Genomic DNA, 17,466 nt, shown 5'->3' with positions numbered 1-17,466 from the left:
CAGTAGTCCTCCAAATAACAGTATGTATGCATGCTCTAAAATGAGCTGGACGAATCCCGAGAGCTCCTCCCCTTCACACCGGTCTTTGACACTCTGAAAGTCACCCCAGACACCCTCCCTCCTCCCTCTCCCTCTCCCTCTCCCTCTCCCTCTCCCTCTCTCTCTCCCTCTCCCTCTCTCTCCCTCTCCCTCTCTCTCTCTCTCTCTATCTATTTCTTTCTCTCTCTCTCTTCCTCTCTCTCCCTCTCTCTCTCTCCTCTCCCTCCTTTCTCCTCCCCAACTCCACCCTCTTACCCTCTCCCCCGTGCTCTATCTCTGTCCCATCTGATCGCCCCAGGCCATGTCGCCGACCCCTCTCTGCGTCAGCTGCCAATCGAGCCAGACTGAGCTCAAACTATGCGCGCCGCGTCTGCCGCTGAGTTCCCCGGCGTTCTTGGCTCGCTCGACCGGTCGGATGACCTCGCCACGGTCGGTAAGCAGACAGCTGATTGACCCGAGCCGACAACGGATTACGCCGCGACGGTCGTCGAGTGCCGCGCTATTTTGCGCCGTTTTGGCGTTCTTGTTTGGCTTTTGGCACCAGGCGTATCTCCCCACCTGACTGATGGGCTGCTAAGTTTCGTCATCTCAAATGTTTGCTGTTTTTATCGTTCGTAGCTGAGAACCTTGGCATTGATTGCGCACAAAACATTGCTGGCGTCACTTGGCTGCGTCTGTGGATGGTCAAGGGTGCGAGTGCGAGCTCCTCGATAGTTGGATGGCCGTCTTGGCTGATTGCCCGGAGGCATTGTGTGACCCAAGCAGTGTCAGGGACCTCGGGGCCGACGCCTCTCGACAATATATCGTTTACGAATTGCGACAGCTATCTGCCGTTGTTTTATTGTCAAATGAAAGTAATTGTGGACAGAAAGTTTTGATCTTGAAGCTCTTCCCCTCCCCACTTACTTAGGCACCTTCTCGTCATTGCAATCAATCCAGAATAACTTTCAGCTCGGCTCATCCCAATTCAATGAGATATTCAGCGGCTCTCCATTTCTTTGGCACGAATTTCACCAACCAAACGCCATTGGACTGTACTGAACAGCCCTATTTTACCCTGCAGTTTATCCATTGGGACAAAGTTCAGACCCAAACTCGCCTGGTCTCCAGAGTGGAATGGCCTCTCACTCTCGGCACGTGGCGCTCGTTTTAGGGCGTCCGATTTCGGTGGACAGTTTTGGAGTTTCCGATTTCGATGCGCCGCCAGGCGCGTCCCCGGTCTGTATCTGTAGGTGATGCATGTTTAAAACTCAATCAGGGCCGCCCCGGCCGCTGGAGGGGGTTAGAGCTCAGAGTCGCCCGCCCGGTCTCTCGTCGCGGAGAGAGAGAAAGAGAAAGAGAGAGAGAGAGAGAGAGAGAAAGAAAGAAAGAGAGAGAGAGAGAGAGAGAGAGAGAGAGAGAGAGAGAGAGAGAGGAAGAGAGGGGAGAGAGAGGACAGAGAGCAGAGAGGACAGAGCTGAGGAGATGAATAGTCCATGTATTCAATAGTCGGGTTGAAACGGGGAAATGCTGTTCAGAAGATTTTGCATTGTAAAGTCATCAATCGATGCCGTCGTTATTTGATACATCGCTGACTTTTATCTGGGGACAAACGAGAGAAAAATGGAAATGTAAGAGGGAGAGAGAGAGAGGGGGGAGAGAGAGAAGGGAGAGAGAGAGAGAGAGAGAGAGAGAGAGAGAGAGAGAGAGAGAGAGAGAGAGAGAGAGAGAGAGAGAGAGGTAGGCTGTAAGAAAGGGAGAGAAAGGAGAAAGCTCCGTATCGTTACCATCTCACAGATTATTGTTGATTTTGCTTCAATGATGATAAACCTAAATCGCTTTGAGCCCCTGTATGTTTGTGTGGGCCAATAGATAGCATTTACATGGGTATTTGTGTTGTTCACGACGATGTATGTAAGTAACAGGCTTACGGTAACTCTATTTTGCCATTAGATGTGCATCGGTACTCAGCGAGTTTTCGTTTTTACGATGACCTCAGCGTGGATGGCACGATCTCGCCTGTGCCTGTCGTCGGCCATGAATTTTAACGCCGACAGCCGAGTACCAATATCGTTTTTGGTCGACGGTCGCCGTCTGTTTTTGTCGCTCGGGCCGGTCACGCTGTCGGTGAGAGGAAGTCGGCCGCGGCGCCGCTCCCTGGGGTCCCGCCAACTGGCTATTGATTCCAGCCGGCATCCCGAGGTGCCCCCTCTCTCTGCTCTGCCGGTCCCCCTCACTCTGCTCTGCCGGCCCCCTCCGGCTCTCTGCCGACCTCCTCCGTTTCTCTGCGGCCGGTCGCCTGACGGTGGAGCCCGCCTCGCCGTCCCGGGGGTGGGAACACACGACAGACTCATAGGATCGAGGAGCCAGGCCGCCGGCTGTGCTTTGTGTGGTGATCCGTTCCTTCTGTCCGGGGCGCCGGGAGCAGCCATGAATAGAGAGCGGCTTATGGGAGCGCTGACCCGCACTCGTATGGAACTGGTGGCCTCTACCCATGGACCAATGGATAGTGAGCGTTGTCCGTATATAGGCAATCCTATTCTCGCATTATGAAGTTTATGAGGAGAAACACTGTTGTTGATGGTGCTTATTTGAAAGTACTTCGATGATCGGAATGTTCCGAATTGGCAGTTCCGAAATTATCAAGTTTGTGCTTCAGTCTTCAGTGATGAGAAAATCAACTTCCAAAATCCTCACCCTTGTAATACTTACACCTTGCAGTTTTCACCGAAGCCGTGTTTCGCTAGCATATTTCGTGTTTCTCCAACTTGTTTCGTGTTTCGTTCTCCTCCTCTCCGTGACGCCCCATCAACTCTCACGCTCCCACCACCGCCCTCGTTCCGCATTTCCTCGTAACCTCCGCCGCGCGGACACGTCATGCCATTCCATCATGCGGCTTCGGTACCATTCCGTCATGCGACATTCCGTCGGCCGTCATCATCCCGACTCGGGACGGTGTTTGGCGTGCCTGTGGCGTTTGCGGCGCGGCCGGACGGACGTTCTAAGGCCACGTCCTCCGCCGGATACGACCGGCCACGCCAGGTCAGAGCAGGAAATGGCCTTCTCGGCGGTCCGGACGGAAAACCAACGAGACAGACGAGGGGTCTGGGCAGTCTGAGAAGGGGACAGGATGGTCTGGAGCGGAACAGGCTGGTCTGGTGTGGGTCAGACAAGTTGGAACGGTCTATGGGTCGGAGGGATGGGCTGGTTCGGGACGGGATAGGATGGTCTGGAGTGGATCAGATTGGTCCGATATGGGACAGCGAAGTTTTGAAAGGTCTGCGGGTCGGAGGGATGGGCCGGTTTGGAAGGAGGATAGGATGGTGTGAAATGGGACTGAGTGGGTCGGGTGAGACACCATCATTTGGGGAGGAAAGTCACGGGACCAATAAGGCTGATGTGAGTTAGAGGTAAGCTGATATGAGATGGGACAAACTGCCTAATCTGAGATAACAATCCCTGATCGACTACCCGAGGAAAAATATCTTTCGATGTAGGCTGGAACTGTAGGTTTCCGAGAAGTCCAGGACGAATGACGATATTTAGCGTTCGGAAGTGTTAAAACGGTGCTTGAGAAGTGCTGAAGCGGGAGCAGGCTCAATATTAGCGCCAGAATGTTGACTCAGTTATTTGAACGTGAAAGTGTCCCTCCCGAAATCCTCACAAAGTCTTTCTGTTCTCTCTCCCCATTGCTTGCTGAAAATCCGGCACATGTTTTCCAACTCCGTTACATCCCATGTTCTGGTGCCACCAACCGTCATGACCTGCAACGACATACTAGAGAGCTAATTTGGCCGACGACGGCGGCGTCAGCTCTGAGTTGAGCCGGTCATGACTGGGCCGTCCATCAGGTCGATGGGTCGGCCGTGTCGGCGGCACAGCCCGGCTACTCCGGGATTCTCCGACCTCTCCGCACTGAGCCGCGGCGGGATGGGACGGGGGTGTCATGAAGACAGTGGCACAGATTGTGTGGAGTCGGCTAGAATTTAGCGGTGGCGAATTATATAGGGCATTGTGGCTGATTGAATTAGGTATATTTATTGATTTCAGGGCACCCATAACTTGATAAGTTGAGTTACGATTCATGTCAATAGATAACGGATAAACTGACTAAACAATTATATAAACAAGGATGACTTATCTCATCGGTCGTGTTTTCTCAAGGCCTTTATGCATTCCAACAAATCCAGACTAACTACACGAGCTTGACCGAGGCAGCTACATCGAACAACATGACAGAACACAAACACGAACACGAATTAGGCCGCTGTTCAACTGTGACCTTGTTCTCGCCGTGCTATTTCAGACAAGAAGTACGACATTGACCAGGAGTCGCGCGGTCTCATCATTCGTGACGTCAGCCGCGAGGACTCTGGCAAGTACCGCTGCAAGGCCACCCACGTCAACAAGAAGGAGTCGGACCTGCGCGAGACAGACATCGAGCTGGTGGTTCAGTGTGAGTACACGACGAAGGAGGGGAGAGGGAGGGGGAGAGTGTTTAAGAGGTGGTGTGTTTTGTATACCGGTGGGATTGAGCCATGCTGGGGGGAGGGGGGTATCGATAGCGGTATTTACTGATTTGCTGTATAATGAACGGAGATTCACATGGGTATAGTGAAACAATCAGGCTTAGAGGCCGAATGACAGCTAATGGACTCTTTGTTTTTCGGTCATATCCTGTGCGATATTGCAAACGCCATGATTGCTGAAAATGATATTTGGTAGATTGCACTGTTTGGATTCTTTCATAAACGAAATTTCTTTTCGTGTTTTTTTTTTTTTGTGTGGTCGTTACTGCGGAACATCGATATCATCTGAGTCGAAAATCAACCACTCCATCTTGGAAAGCTCGTCCAGCTTTCATTTGACGGCGGCACACGTCATTTGTGGTTGGGGGCCTCTGGGCTGGGGATCGGCCGTCGACTATCGGCTGAAATACGGCCGACAGTTAGCGGCGGCCGCGGCTGTTGGGGCATCCGATGGGCGCCCGCTGCCGGCGCCGGGCTCCATTATGGCGGCGACATGGACCGCCGATAATGGGTCTGTCCCAACTCGGCTCCGGCTGCTCCGACACGGCTTCAGCGCAGTTCGGAGTGTCGCTCTACGGAGTGGATCAGATTGTCTGTGGGGTGTGAGCCGCGCTTTAGGTGTCTGCAAATGGACTTGCGTGGTGTGGAATTTGTCAGCGAGTTAGCTACCATTTGTTGGTATGTTGAACAAGGACAGATACGAAGAGGCAGTGAACGTAACCATGCTCGTAGAGTTTCAAGGAAAGCACGCCTTGATAAACGGAAACGTCTAAGAGCTCGTTTCCTAGTTGGTCGTCATTCGTGTCACATGGAGAGGCTTTTAAACTGCTTCCCCTAAGTTTGACCCACTCAATCTATGTAGTGGGGTCGCTCTATAGTCTTGAATACGGGGAAACAAGTTCCAAAGTCTTGAGCCGTCTGTCACATCGGATAACCACTCGCCGTGGGACGGTCTGTAATACTACTGTCACCAAACGATAGTTTCGGACTGATGGCTCGGTGATGGTACTGTCAGCAGACTGCACAGACTGCCGGTCCCAGACTGCCGACTGTGATCTCAGTTCGACATCTCCGTCCGCCGTCCAACGTCGACTTTCCGTCATGGAGCCAACGTCGTCACAGCTCGCTGGGCGCAGCCGCCGTTCCGAACGTCGGTCGTCGAGTCCCATAGTCTCATATTTCACAGCAGAATGTCTCCACCCCGCCGACATCAGCGCGTGGTGTGCTGGAAGGCTCGGGTTTCGGCAGATATTGTTTGGGTCTTGAGGATTTCAACGAGAATAAGTTCAGCACCGTCACTGCGTCAGTCTATATTGCTATAAATTGTTTGGAAAGGCTGAAACATCCCATGTTGAACTTCTTCTCGGTAAAGCACTCACGTCTCTCCAACAATCTTCCGGTCTCTTCAAAACGCCTCCCAGTCTCCGTGGGTCTTCGTATCTTCAGGAAATCTTGCCATCTCCCTAACAGGTTTCCCACGTTTCCTTGGTTGATCTTTTTGTCTCACCCTGTCTCGGTCTCTGTGTGTTTCCGTCTTTCCTGGATCTCTCCGCTTCCCCAAAAGTCTCTTCACGTCTCCTCATTCGAGCTGCCCTCATGCCCCCGCCATCTCTCTCATAAGCTGCTCTCGGCGCCGCTGAGACCATCGGTCGGCGACCTTTTCACCCCCATCTCAGCACAGTTGAGTGCCGCTCCGCCCAGGGTATATCGAGTGCCGTTCCACCCCGGCGCAATAAGGCCGAGTGCCACCTCGGCCTGTGGGGTGTTCCGGGAAGGCGGTCTGCAATCTGCGCCCTAGCCGTCGCCGGGAGCGGACTGTCGGGACGACACGGCGACACAACTGGTATTGATGGCGCCCCGCTCCTCCGGCAGAGTAATTAGTGACGTCATTAGTGACGTCATTAGACGCCCGGTGATAGATGTTCCCCTTTGAAATGGAGAATCGCTGCAATTAGTTCCTGTCGTGAATGCTTTTGTAATACAATGCAGTGGATTTCAGTTGTGATTTTCGCTGTTTGGCTTCATGTTTGAAGCGATGCATTATAAAATATGTGCGATACTCGTTCCAGTTGTCAAGGAGGTGCAGTTTTTCGGTGATAGTGGTATTGTATTCGGGTTCTGAGTCTGATAATGTCATGTCAGCTCGTTCTATCTGGGAAATTCAGTCCCGCTCGAGAGATATTCGATTTGGAGCCGACTCTCAATTGGCCGTCCGTCGTATTTTTCCCTTCAAAGTCGGAAGAATTGTGGTCTCCAAGAGCATTCGGCACGAATCGACCAGCGCTTTTTATGATAGGTCAGCTATTTGTCGAATGTCGCAAGAGACGGATTTTGACCAGCTAATAGACTCATGACGATGCCTATCACTTCTTTGAAAGCAGTTCATACTCAATAGGCAGATAGGTAACACAGGAGGAGGCAGATTTATCTCGCAGATTTAGTTTAGAAATTATGACCTACCATAACGGATCGAATTTTGTTTCGCCTTCCCAGCAATTATTTACCCAGACACATTTGCTTATGCAAGAGCCTAAATTACTAAGATGCGTCACCAAGGTTGGATATCCGAAGAGTCCCAAACCTCTGCGACAAATGCTGAGCTGAGTTACTCGGTGCCAGTTTGGCACGGCCCCGACGGTCCTGGCCCGATCGGCACACTCCTATCTCATTGGTATTCCGGCTATCAGCCGCCCATTTTAGACATGTGTTTGGGACGCCAGCCTTAAACTCACCGGCTGGCAAGGAGACGGGGTCAGCTCTCGGTTGTCATGCCAACAGGCGTCCCTTGAGCCAGCTGGCGCTGCGTGACCGGGATTTTCATCTGCAAGAATTTATCGTGATGCAGATAATGGTCTTGAATTTGAGATAACCTTGCCTTCTTGGGCCGAGGGCCCAGATGCCGTTTTAAAAGGCGACAAAGGTCAGGCGATGGCACATCGCTTCTAATTGTGGAATCGCCACTGAATTCATACGACATATTATATGAATATTTCGAGCTACGAATAGACCACCGAATAACTTGACCGTAGCTCTAAGCTCTCGGTTGCATGTTACTATATGTCTAAATTCTTCGGGTCGTAGATCGTTAGATGTGTTCGAGAAACTGTTTCGTTGTCCGATGACTGTCCAAATCTCTGCTGGGATGGAGCACATTCATCTCGTTGAAATTTTGCCAGCTAGCCAGGTAAAATCCCGATGGATGTACTTACCTACTTCTGGGCCCAGGATATCCAACATTTAGCCGAAAAGATCATCCTTTTATCGCTCGAATGACATCACGACTTCAAGTCGTTAGCTTCTGTTTTGTGGACGTTCCTGATTCTCAAAATTGTTTACAGCCCTTGCCCCTTCCGCGAAATTATATCGTTTTGCAGATGTGCCAATTACTGATGAATGATTTATTGCGATGATCGCAATGCGCAAAATAGAAACATCGCATGTCAATGTGTCATTTGCCTGCCAGGTATAGCCGGGATACCTAATGGCTTTCCCATAGTTCCCGAATGCCAGCCACGTTGCTTAGGCGGGCAAAGTCGATGGGAAGACTCCTGCACCATAAGGAACTGACCCATAGCTGCCCCGTGTAGCCATTTCTGTCACATATTTCGTATTATTCGATTGCTTTCGCCAGCTGCTACCGTTCATTTAGTCTGTGTTCGGCTCTATGTCGACATCTAAGTCGCAGTTGATTTGAAATGCCATCGCTGTGTGTACTGCAGGGAACACGACGTTGTGAACGGTGACCTTCACGTGATAGGGTACACAGAAGGCCGTCACGGACTCGATGGTCGGAATGCTGATGTCCCTTGGGACTGAAAGCTGTAACGCTATGTGGCGTGAACCAATTCCATCCAGATATTTATGTGCGCTGCACGGTCTGCTGCTGAAAAAAATTGCAGAGGCACACATACCGTTAAGATATGATATATTTGAGTTAAATCCAGTTGAATTTATTTGCTAATTATATAAACATATGTTATATTTAACTGTACATTGGTATATACTGCGTCTGCCGAACACTGGTGGACTGGATCGTTTCGATTTTATAGCTCGGTGCCCGGACGCGCGCCTCGTCTTCCTTTATCATTGGCACAGCTAGGACCAATGGCCGTAAAATCGCCGGGAGGATTACTGGGGACTGCAGTTTCACATGACTGACTCACAAGGCGTCAGAAGTAAATACTCGGTGAAAGCCGTGTCGTAAATAAGATATCTCCTTCCACTGTGACAACGAAAGCTAGGGGTGCTGTTGCACAAAAACCAATAGGACTGATGCAAATTGCCCGAGGCATTTTTTCGTCACTTATGTGCCTTTGGTCATCAGCCCTTAGTTCTTATGTTGTAATACGCCACCAACCGTCACAGAATTGATGCTACCAAAACGGTATAAGACGGCGGCAAATATAAATACTTCCACTGTGCTTTGGACCCGCGGCGTTATCTGCATACACTGATTCTGACAGCCGATCAGCGTGCTATTCTGTGTGTGTGTGTGTGTGTGTGTGTGTGTGTGTGTGTGTGTGTGTGTGTGTGTGTGTGTGTGTGTGTGTGTGTGTGTGTGTGTGTTTTTTGTCAAATGCTCTAATATGGAGCTGTGATGGGACGTACCTAATAACCGCACGTCTATTTGGGTCAATCCGAATGAGATCCAATCCGCCTAACGAACGAATCGGCAAATGTGACAATCATCAAAAGCTAGAGATGCACCAAAACCATTTCCCGCTTATCTCTCAATTCATGGATCAAAAGTCCGCTACACTCATTCTCAGGACAACGTGGAGTTGTACAAGTCTCAACTAAATAATCGCAGCATGGGTCCGTCCCGTCTTACCATGCCCTGACCGCCCCTCTCCCCTGTCGGCTGCTGCGGTGGATCGGTCCGTCCCACCGTGTTCCAACTTCCCCTCTCCCCGTTTATCCCCTACAGACAAGTCGCAGTGGGCCCGGCTCTGCCCCGTGACCTGACCTCCCCTCTATTTGTCCCACTACGCCCTGACCTCCCCTCTTCTTCCCCACAGACAAGCCGCAGTGGGTGGTCCTTGCCCTGTGACTTATCCTCTTCTCCCCCCTCCCCCACAGACAAGCCGCAGTGGGTGGTCCTTGCCCTGTGACTTATCCTCTTCTCCCCCTCCCCCACAGACAAGCCGCAGTGGGTGGTCCTTGCCCTGTGACTTATCCTCTTCTCCCCTCCCCCCCCCCCCCACAGACAACCCGCAGTGGGTCGGCTCTGCCCTGTGACCTGACCTCCCCCTCCCCCCCCCCACAGACAAGCCGCAGTGGGTCGGCCCACATCAGAGGGAGGTGTTCGGCTTCCTGGGCGGCAGCGCCAACCTCAGCTGTCGGGCCGATGCCGAGCCGTCCGCCTTCTTCACCTGGCTGCGAGACGGACAGCAGCTCGAACAGCAGGACCACTACCAGATCATCAGCGCCGAGAAGGACAGGAGCGTGCTACAGGTGAGATGGGAATTGATGGAGCAGTAGATGAGGTCGTCTGTTACCGAAGGCAGCTGGATGAGTAAGGATGGCGAAATCTGCCATTTCAAATCAAGTGCTGCTCGGACGCTGTGTTAAATATCACCTGTTTATTCGTTGTAAAAACTTAGGAGTCTAAACATTTGGCTACATAGGACTGCGCACGCTGGGGGCGATTCTGGCTAATGTCACTTCTCTCCATAGATGTCGCTAGTTGTAGGCGCCTGTAGCTATGCTGTGCCGCACAACACGAAATGGACATCGCAATTAAACGTTTGCTAAGCTATGTGTTTAGCCGCATATTTGCGTATATTCCGACCCGGTTGATGAACCGTGCTATATTTATTGCTGTTATTATTTTACAAAATCACAATACTTTCGGCTCAATAACCATTACGCCGAGTTATATTCATTGACCCGAGTGAGATCGCTGTGCGCCGGTCAGATCGGAGAGGTCAGGTCAGTCGGTGGCTGCGCGGGCGCGGCGGGAGGTCAGGTCGGCTGCCGGGCCGCGGGGTGGGGGTTCGTCTGGCGCCGGCATCTATTGACCGCTCCTCTCCGAGAAGGGGGGGGGGGGGTAGCGGCTCGCCGTTTTTTACCGCCAATCGGTCCGCTAGGCCGGGTGGTAGACACACTGAGTTTATTGAGGAGAGATAGAGCGGGATGCGGACCGGCGAACGGGCGTAGTTCGCGGCTGGTATCAGAGGTCGGGGGATTAGACAGAGGCCAAGAAATGCCGGCTAGACGGCGCCCCGGCCCCGAGCTGTGACGCGAACTTTTTCTCAGTGGATAACATCTAGATGATTAGTCGGGCTTGTCAATTATTGTTTTCTGTATTTCTTTTACGTTTACGAGTACTACGATTTGCTTTTTCATACAAAACCGTAATACCAATAGAATTTTAGAACAACGCTGTCGAATTGCAAAGTTCCTTTCGAGTGCAACAAAATGGAGCATGTTAAAAATACATTATATTGCCCACGTTCACGGCATGTCGGTTATCCTGGTGCTTGTATTCACCCGTGCTCGTTCGTCTGTGTTTCTCAGGTTAGCGGCCTTGACGACTCAATGTTCGGCAACTACACGTGTGAGGCCAGAAACAACTTCGGCTCGATCACGCACTCGATCGAGTTGAGAAAGGGCGAGAAGCCGGCCGTGCCGCAGGTAAGGACGGGATCGGATATATAATATCGGTGGTTCCACTTAGCGACCCAAGTCTGTTTTACGCTATTTGAAAAAAAAAAACAGCAGTAAATTGGAATATAAGTACAGCTCGCGATCCTTTCCAGAACTATCAGAAAACGGCCAACGAGCTGGCCACTAATGGGCGCCGTTCAGCTCACGGATGAAGTCAATCCCGGCATAGACGTCACCTCTGCATACATAGGTCTATGATCACGGATGTAAATTTATGTAGCTCTTTTTCGAACCTCTTGCCTCAACCAAAACCGTGTCGCGTGTATCCCATATCGCTATTTAGTGAACGGTCTCCAGTTCAGTTCAGTGACGCATCAGACGTGCGTCCAGAGATGTCCCCGCGGCACACTCACACCCCCTCCCCCCTGACAGGTGCGTGTGACCAAGACTGAGAGCACCCGGCTGACGCTGTCCATTGGCGTGCCGCCCGAGGAGAAGGTCGCTGATCGGTACCTAGCCGAGTACAAGACGGAGGACGCCGCCTGGACGACCGCCTCAGCCGTCGAGTTTCAGTCCAGTGAGTGGATATGGGGAAGGGGAGGGGAGGGACGAGATTTGGTAGTGTGTGAAAGGTCGACGGATTTATGTGATCGCTTACGGGGACATGGCACAAGGTGTGTGTAGTGTATCTTTAGGAGGATAAGAGCTTTGATGGGATATTCAATCCGTCCTCTCAGTTTGGTTACCGAGGAGAGGAATGAGTCTGTTTGGATATCTGGACTCGTCTCAGCGGTAACATCCGTCGTGAATGTTTTGAGATCTCTTTGATGGACGTGCTGCTTCTCCTATCGTAAAACACTTCAGCTAGGATTCTCAAACCATCACTGACGGTTTATCTACAACCGTGACCCGTTTCTAACACCTCCCTCCCTTTCCCCAGCCGGAACCCACGCCATCAACAATCTCCGACCGAACACGGAATATGTGATCCGAGTGGCGGCAGTGAACGAGGCCGGTCGGGGCGACTACAGCGCCGGTCTGCGGCAGAAGACGGCGGCGGCCGGCGCCGGCGGCGACCCCTCGGCGGCCGGCTCCCAGCCGGTGGTGCTCTCACTGCTAGTCTCCCTGCTGATGGCCGCGCTGCTCGTCTTATGAGCGCCGCCCTCCTGCTGGGCACTGTCCGATGCATTCCAGCGGCTGCGCCGGCGCGCGGCGGGCGCGGCGGCCGCGCGCACCACGGCCGCGCCCGCCGGCGACGCCACAGCCGCGCTGGTGGTCTGAGAACACGGCGGGCGGGCGGCGGAGAGAGAGAAACACCAAACGACAGAGCGAGGTGCGGCGACGGTGGCGCCGCCCGCGGGGAGAGGTGGAACTACTGAGTGAGAGGAGACCCGCGGCAGGTGCCGGGGTGGACAGCGAGCAGAACGGACTCGCGGAGCTGTGTGTGCGGAGAGAGAGTGGTGTGTCGTGCTGTTTGCGGATACGGCCCGCGACCCTGCCAGGTCACAGGACAGCCTCTCGTCTCGAGGTCACGACCTCGCCCGGTCAGTTATACGCTGGCCCCTGCGGGGTCATTCTTCTGCCGTGGCGGGCTGCGTTTCGTCTCGGTTGGTCTCGTCGGATAGCGCCGCGGTCGACAGTGAAGCGGTGCCGGCCGCGAGAAGTCACGTGAAATCAAACTTTCGGTCGGTGCTGCCGGCGCGATGGAAGGGAATAGGAGTTTCCCGGTTCGTTCTGTTCTCGGAGTGAAATGTTTCCCTGTATGACTCGCGAAGCGGCGCACGCGACTGTGCCGGCCGCCTGGTGTGTTGGTCGGTAGATGTGTGAGTCCTCGCCCCTCACTGTCCCGCTCGTGGTCAAACCGACGCCAGAGTCGGCTGTGTTGAATGTGCGCTATCGGCGAGGTCAAGTCGGGATGTTTTAGGTTAGTAGCGGGATCAGGGCATTAGAGTTCAGTGATGAGTTTACAGTCAGTGTGACTGGCGAGTGAGTGTCAGCGAGTGTGTCAGAGAATGTCAACCTTCAGAGGATATACCAAGCGTCACAGAGGCTACCTAATGTGTCGGAGGACTTCTTTTGTCACTACGGCCCATGACAGAAAACGTGTCACCTGTCAGAAGCTTGTGTGTCTGGTGTGTCAGTACGCTCAGTGTCGGGCTGTCAGAAGCGAGCAGCATTGACGTGCTGTGTCAGATCTGAGCACACGGAGCTTTCCCCACTCGGGAGTGAGGATCCTTCACGACTAGAACCGCTGTGTTCGACAACCGATGGCCCATTGTAATGACGCTAGTCGTGACTGAATACCAAAGGACAGTTCAGAGTTCAGGCCCACTGAGGGGCCGGACCAGGGCAGACTAGCCCGGCGGGCCGGGTCGGGTCAGCTCGCCCCAAAGACCTCCCCTACCGCAGTGGGTGAGACGGTACCCGTGAACAGCCCCCTGGCCGGTTAGAATAGAGGCCAGTGCGGCCCCAGCCTCTCAATCTACTCTAGATGGTGTTGAACGCGCTTCACAGTTATTGGTGTTAATTCCGCGGGGCGGATCGGCGCTCAGTGGTCGCTCGGGGGTCTCAGATCCACGGATATCCGCGGATAGATCCAGCATCTAGATTCGATCGCAGCGACTGAGAGGCTGAGCCGCCCCGCTAACATGTTATTACCTGTACAATAAACCCGTCTCGAAGGCCCGCTGTATTCTCTGGTCTCGTCCTCCAACAACATACCGTAGTACGAGGTACACATGTTTCAACACTGCTCTGACATTGCATCATATAGTGTCATACAAAAATAACCCTCCCAGTCACAACTCAGCCCTTGGACTCCCCAGCTTTTACCTTTTTCTTTTTCTTCTTTTTGGACATATCTACCAGTTTGGGCAGCTTTGGCTTCTTCGGTGACGCGTCTGCCACATCCTCCCCAGAAATCTTCAGCTTGGGCAGCTTTCGCTTCTTCTTTTTCTTCGTCTCCTCAGGAGGCACGTCCAGGAACTCCTCCACGATCTGTAGGTCGTCCTCCTCGTCCTCCAGCTCTGGACCTGTGGAAGCCGGTGCTGGCTGTACCGCAGCGTCCTCGACTTCGTCCTCTTCGGCGTCCTCGGGGTTCAGGCTGAAGTTGCGCCGCATCAGCACGCAGTTTAGGCGAGATTTCAGGTACACCTGGCGGGAAATGGCGAGAGTTAGAGCATAGCAAGCGGGAAATAGCGCGACTTCAGGTAGATATGGCGGGAAATGGCGTTAGTCAGGCTGCACACCTGACGGAAAATAGCAGTTTTACGCACAGCTAACGAAAATGACGCGATTTCATATAAATCGGCCATAAAAAGCGCAGGTTCAGATGCACAAAACGCTGAAATCGCAACCACAGGTACCGTAGAAACCGTGGGTGATGAAAAATGGCAGTCAAGTGTGTTTGATAGTTCAAACTCAAACAATGCAAACAGCTGCGGCAAACCTTCGAGCCAATCCGAACCAATATCATTAGGAATTAGGATAATAGCCAATTAAATCCGCATTTGAAACCACACGCTGCCCACGGCCCTTACCTTGTGTAGTAGTTTCTTGGTGTCGAGGTCGTGCAGCAGCAGGAACCTGTCGAGTGACACGCTGGCAGCGTACGACCTCTCCGGGTGACAGTAGACCTCCCGTACCCCGCCGGCCACGCCCTTCAGCGCCAGCACCGTCCGGCCCATACGGATGTCACAGAGCTCCAGCCGGCCGCGGCCGCTGCCTACCAGCACCTGATGAGACGCACAGAGGCCATATAGGCCGGAAGGAGGGTCAAAAGGGTGAGCGGGGAAGGAGGTCCAGCATCTGAAGGATGGTACACATTTACGGTGATCAGAGAGGGCTCAAACCAGGGCCGGCTTCGGAGTTCGAAACGAAGTGTATCGGTTAGAAGCCCAAGTGCCCCCCGTCAGGGAACCGCTGCAGCCCTCCATATGGGAGCCCTGCATTCTACAATTCCTCTTAAAGAGCTCCAGTACTTTCCGACTAATGAGCTGATGACGGGACGAAACTCACCTGGTGGTCTCGGTGGGTCCTGGACAGACAGTTGAGAACCCCCCCCCCCCCCGTCACAGAGATGACGCGAGTGAACCCACCTGGTGGTCTCGGTGGGTCCGGGACAGACAGGTGAGCGGCTCGTCCTCCCCCACAGTCACAGACATCACCGGCCGCCGCTGGCCGCTCGCTGTGTCGTACAGACGAACCTGGTGTGACACACGGGGAGAGAAGGGTTAGTTGGTTACGTAAATAGCGAGAACGAGACGCGCTAGCGCTATTTAAAGTGATGAAAACGACAATGATAACCGTATGAAAACGCATCAATATCATCGGTACGACAATGATACCAATGAAAATGGCAAGTGATAGCGTAAACCTACGGCTCATAGTGACAGCCGGTCGTTCAGCGCTAGATGCCGATCCCGTCAGTCTGCAGTCACACATGGCATCACGAGACAGCAGCTGATTTAGCCAGCCGATCAGCCGGTCCACTCACCACCGAGTGTCTATGGCAGGTGGCCACGCGCCGGGCATCCTCCAGGAAGGTGATGTCGGACACCCATACCGGCACCCGCAGGTCCAGCATGTCCGGACGTACCTGACGAGGTCATAGTGAGGTCAAACAGGGGACGCCGTCAGACTCCGCTCAGCGAAATCAGGTGCTATCGGGATTTTAGTACGGCGTTCAGGATATTATGAAGTGCACTTACGCTTAAAATATCTGCTGTCAGGTTATTATGCATAAATATTGATACGATACATTTCGATATCGATTGTTACTTTAGGTTACTATGCATGAATAATGACACGATACATTTCGACTAACTTATACTTCGACTAACATTCCAAATTAAGACATAAAACAAGGTAGGTAACTCATCAGCGATCGATAACTCGCAATATTAGGCCGCTCTCGAGCCTCCGGCTCCGACTATCACGTCTACCCCAGACTCACATTTTTGGCCCTGAAGACGGGATGCTCGGGCCGCGCCAGGTCCCAGAGCTGCAGGTCGTTCTCCTGACCGCCTGTGGCGAGCACCGCCGAGTCGGCGGGGCTCTGCCGCATCCGACACAGCTTCTCCCCGGTGGTGAGTGCGTTCACGGAGACCCGCTCCGACTCGGCGTACCGCCACAGGGTGACAATACCGGACTCGACGGCCGTGATCACCGCGCTGGATGGCGATAAACAGGGGAGGGAGGTCAGAAGACTGGTGGAAGGGGTTGTAAGAAAGTAATGGAGTGTGTGGGAAGCCAGTGGGGTAGATTATTGAGAAGTGTGTAGAAGACACATTCAACAATCTGGTGAACACTGAACAATGACTGCAATGTCATCAATGACAAAGTAGCATGCTTTTCACAATCTAAGCCATCACTTATTAAAACTGGTTACCTCTTTTATTAGGTCTAAATATGATCCAATAAAACATCAACAATACTAAAACCCCTAGGTACTGACTGAGACCACATTGCAACGGCTTTTATATAAATGGCTCATCCACTTCCTAAGCTGAATTCTTTACACATTTGTTTTGATAAACCATCCTGCATTCTAGTTTCCACATCTAATATCCAGCAAACAACATTAACACTGCGCAGTGCACAGCTCACATCTGTCTATTTCTGTCTCTGCCCACCAGTCCCATTCATGTCTTAAGTTTTACTTCATCCTGGTGGCGAAAACTCACCCCTGATGTTTGGCCAGTCCGATGACTGGCCCAGAGCCGGAGCTGAGCTGCCGTGACATGGTGAACGTGCCCTGAACAGTGTCATACACCTTGACTTGCTGTGAGCGCAGGCCGAGCAGCACCTGCCGCTGCTCGTCATCACCCCAGCACATGCTGCAGATTTCATTCTCCCGCTCTAGTGCTGTCAAATTGTGGAAGTTGCTCGTCTGCACCTCGCCCTCAGTGACATTAATTCCTGACAAATAAATGGCAATTGTTAGTTGACACAGCCAAGATAAACAGGCATGCATTGCATCCTAGCACAAAACACCTGTATATGTCATGCTGTTTTAACATCAGACTGTACACATCCTGCCCAATATGATGTAATAGATGAATTAAATACCACAAATGATGTGCTGTTTTGAAGCACTTAAGCTGTGAAGACATAAAATGCCAAATTGCAATAATGCCACAATATATTCATATTAACTTAAGACCAGCTTATTGAGCATAACCATATGAACATAATCCTTCAGTACCTTTAAGTACACCAGTCTCCGCCCCGACATATACGTTATGACAGTGTCGAGGCATGGCTGCTACTGGGGGCTGCCATGTTGCTTTTTGTTTACGTTTTCCAGATT

The 17,466-nt window shown here is 52.5% G+C and overlaps 2 protein-coding genes across 3 annotated transcripts in view; one reads left to right on the top strand and one right to left on the bottom strand.

Annotated features, from left to right (window-relative positions):
- The window catches only part of LOC122372167 (fasciclin-2-like), a 27,313-nt gene extending 13,475 nt beyond the window's left edge, over positions 1-13,838 (top strand). For both annotated transcript variants that reach the window (XM_043349058.1, XM_043349059.1), the window contains 5 exons: positions 4,325-4,474; positions 9,814-10,001; positions 11,067-11,183; positions 11,589-11,733; positions 12,097-13,838. In XM_043349058.1, coding sequence (XP_043204993.1) covers positions 4,325-4,474; positions 9,814-10,001; positions 11,067-11,183; positions 11,589-11,733; positions 12,097-12,311 — 815 coding nt within the window. In that variant the 3' untranslated portion in view covers positions 12,312-13,838. The remainder of the gene's footprint in view (positions 1-4,324; positions 4,475-9,813; positions 10,002-11,066; positions 11,184-11,588; positions 11,734-12,096) is intronic.
- Positions 13,833-17,466, bottom strand: LOC122372168 (WD repeat-containing protein 74-like). The gene is made up of 7 exons (XM_043349060.1): positions 17,362-17,466; positions 16,841-17,075; positions 16,111-16,327; positions 15,652-15,753; positions 15,254-15,361; positions 14,696-14,890; positions 13,833-14,309 (listed from the first exon to the last, which is right to left on the bottom strand). Exons 1-7 carry the CDS (start codon positions 17,414-17,416, stop codon positions 13,962-13,964), a joined length of 1,260 nt encoding a protein of 419 aa, XP_043204995.1. The 5' UTR covers positions 17,417-17,466; the 3' UTR covers positions 13,833-13,961.

Source organism: Amphibalanus amphitrite, unplaced genomic scaffold, assembly GCF_019059575.1.
Source record: "Amphibalanus amphitrite isolate SeventyFive unplaced genomic scaffold, NRLGWU_Aamphi_draft 001325F_arrow, whole genome shotgun sequence".
In the NCBI taxonomy this organism is placed as follows: Eukaryota; Metazoa; Arthropoda; class Thecostraca; order Balanomorpha; family Balanidae; genus Amphibalanus; species Amphibalanus amphitrite.
This window is presented reverse-complemented; position numbering and strand designations above follow the sequence as displayed.

Bases quoted from the DNA above. Each gene is read 5' to 3' on its own strand.
- LOC122372168 (XM_043349060.1), bottom strand. From the start codon at position 17,416: ATGCCTCGACACTGTCATAACGTATATGTCGGGGCGGAGACTGGTGTA. The intron at 15,362-15,651 runs GTGAGTGGACCG...GTGTCACACCAG, and splicing joins CCTGCCATAGACACTCGGTG to GTTCGTCTGTACGACACAGC. The intron at 14,891-15,253 runs GTGGGTTCACTC...GCGTCTCATCAG, and splicing joins GGACCCACCGAGACCACCAG to GTGCTGGTAGGCAGCGGCCG.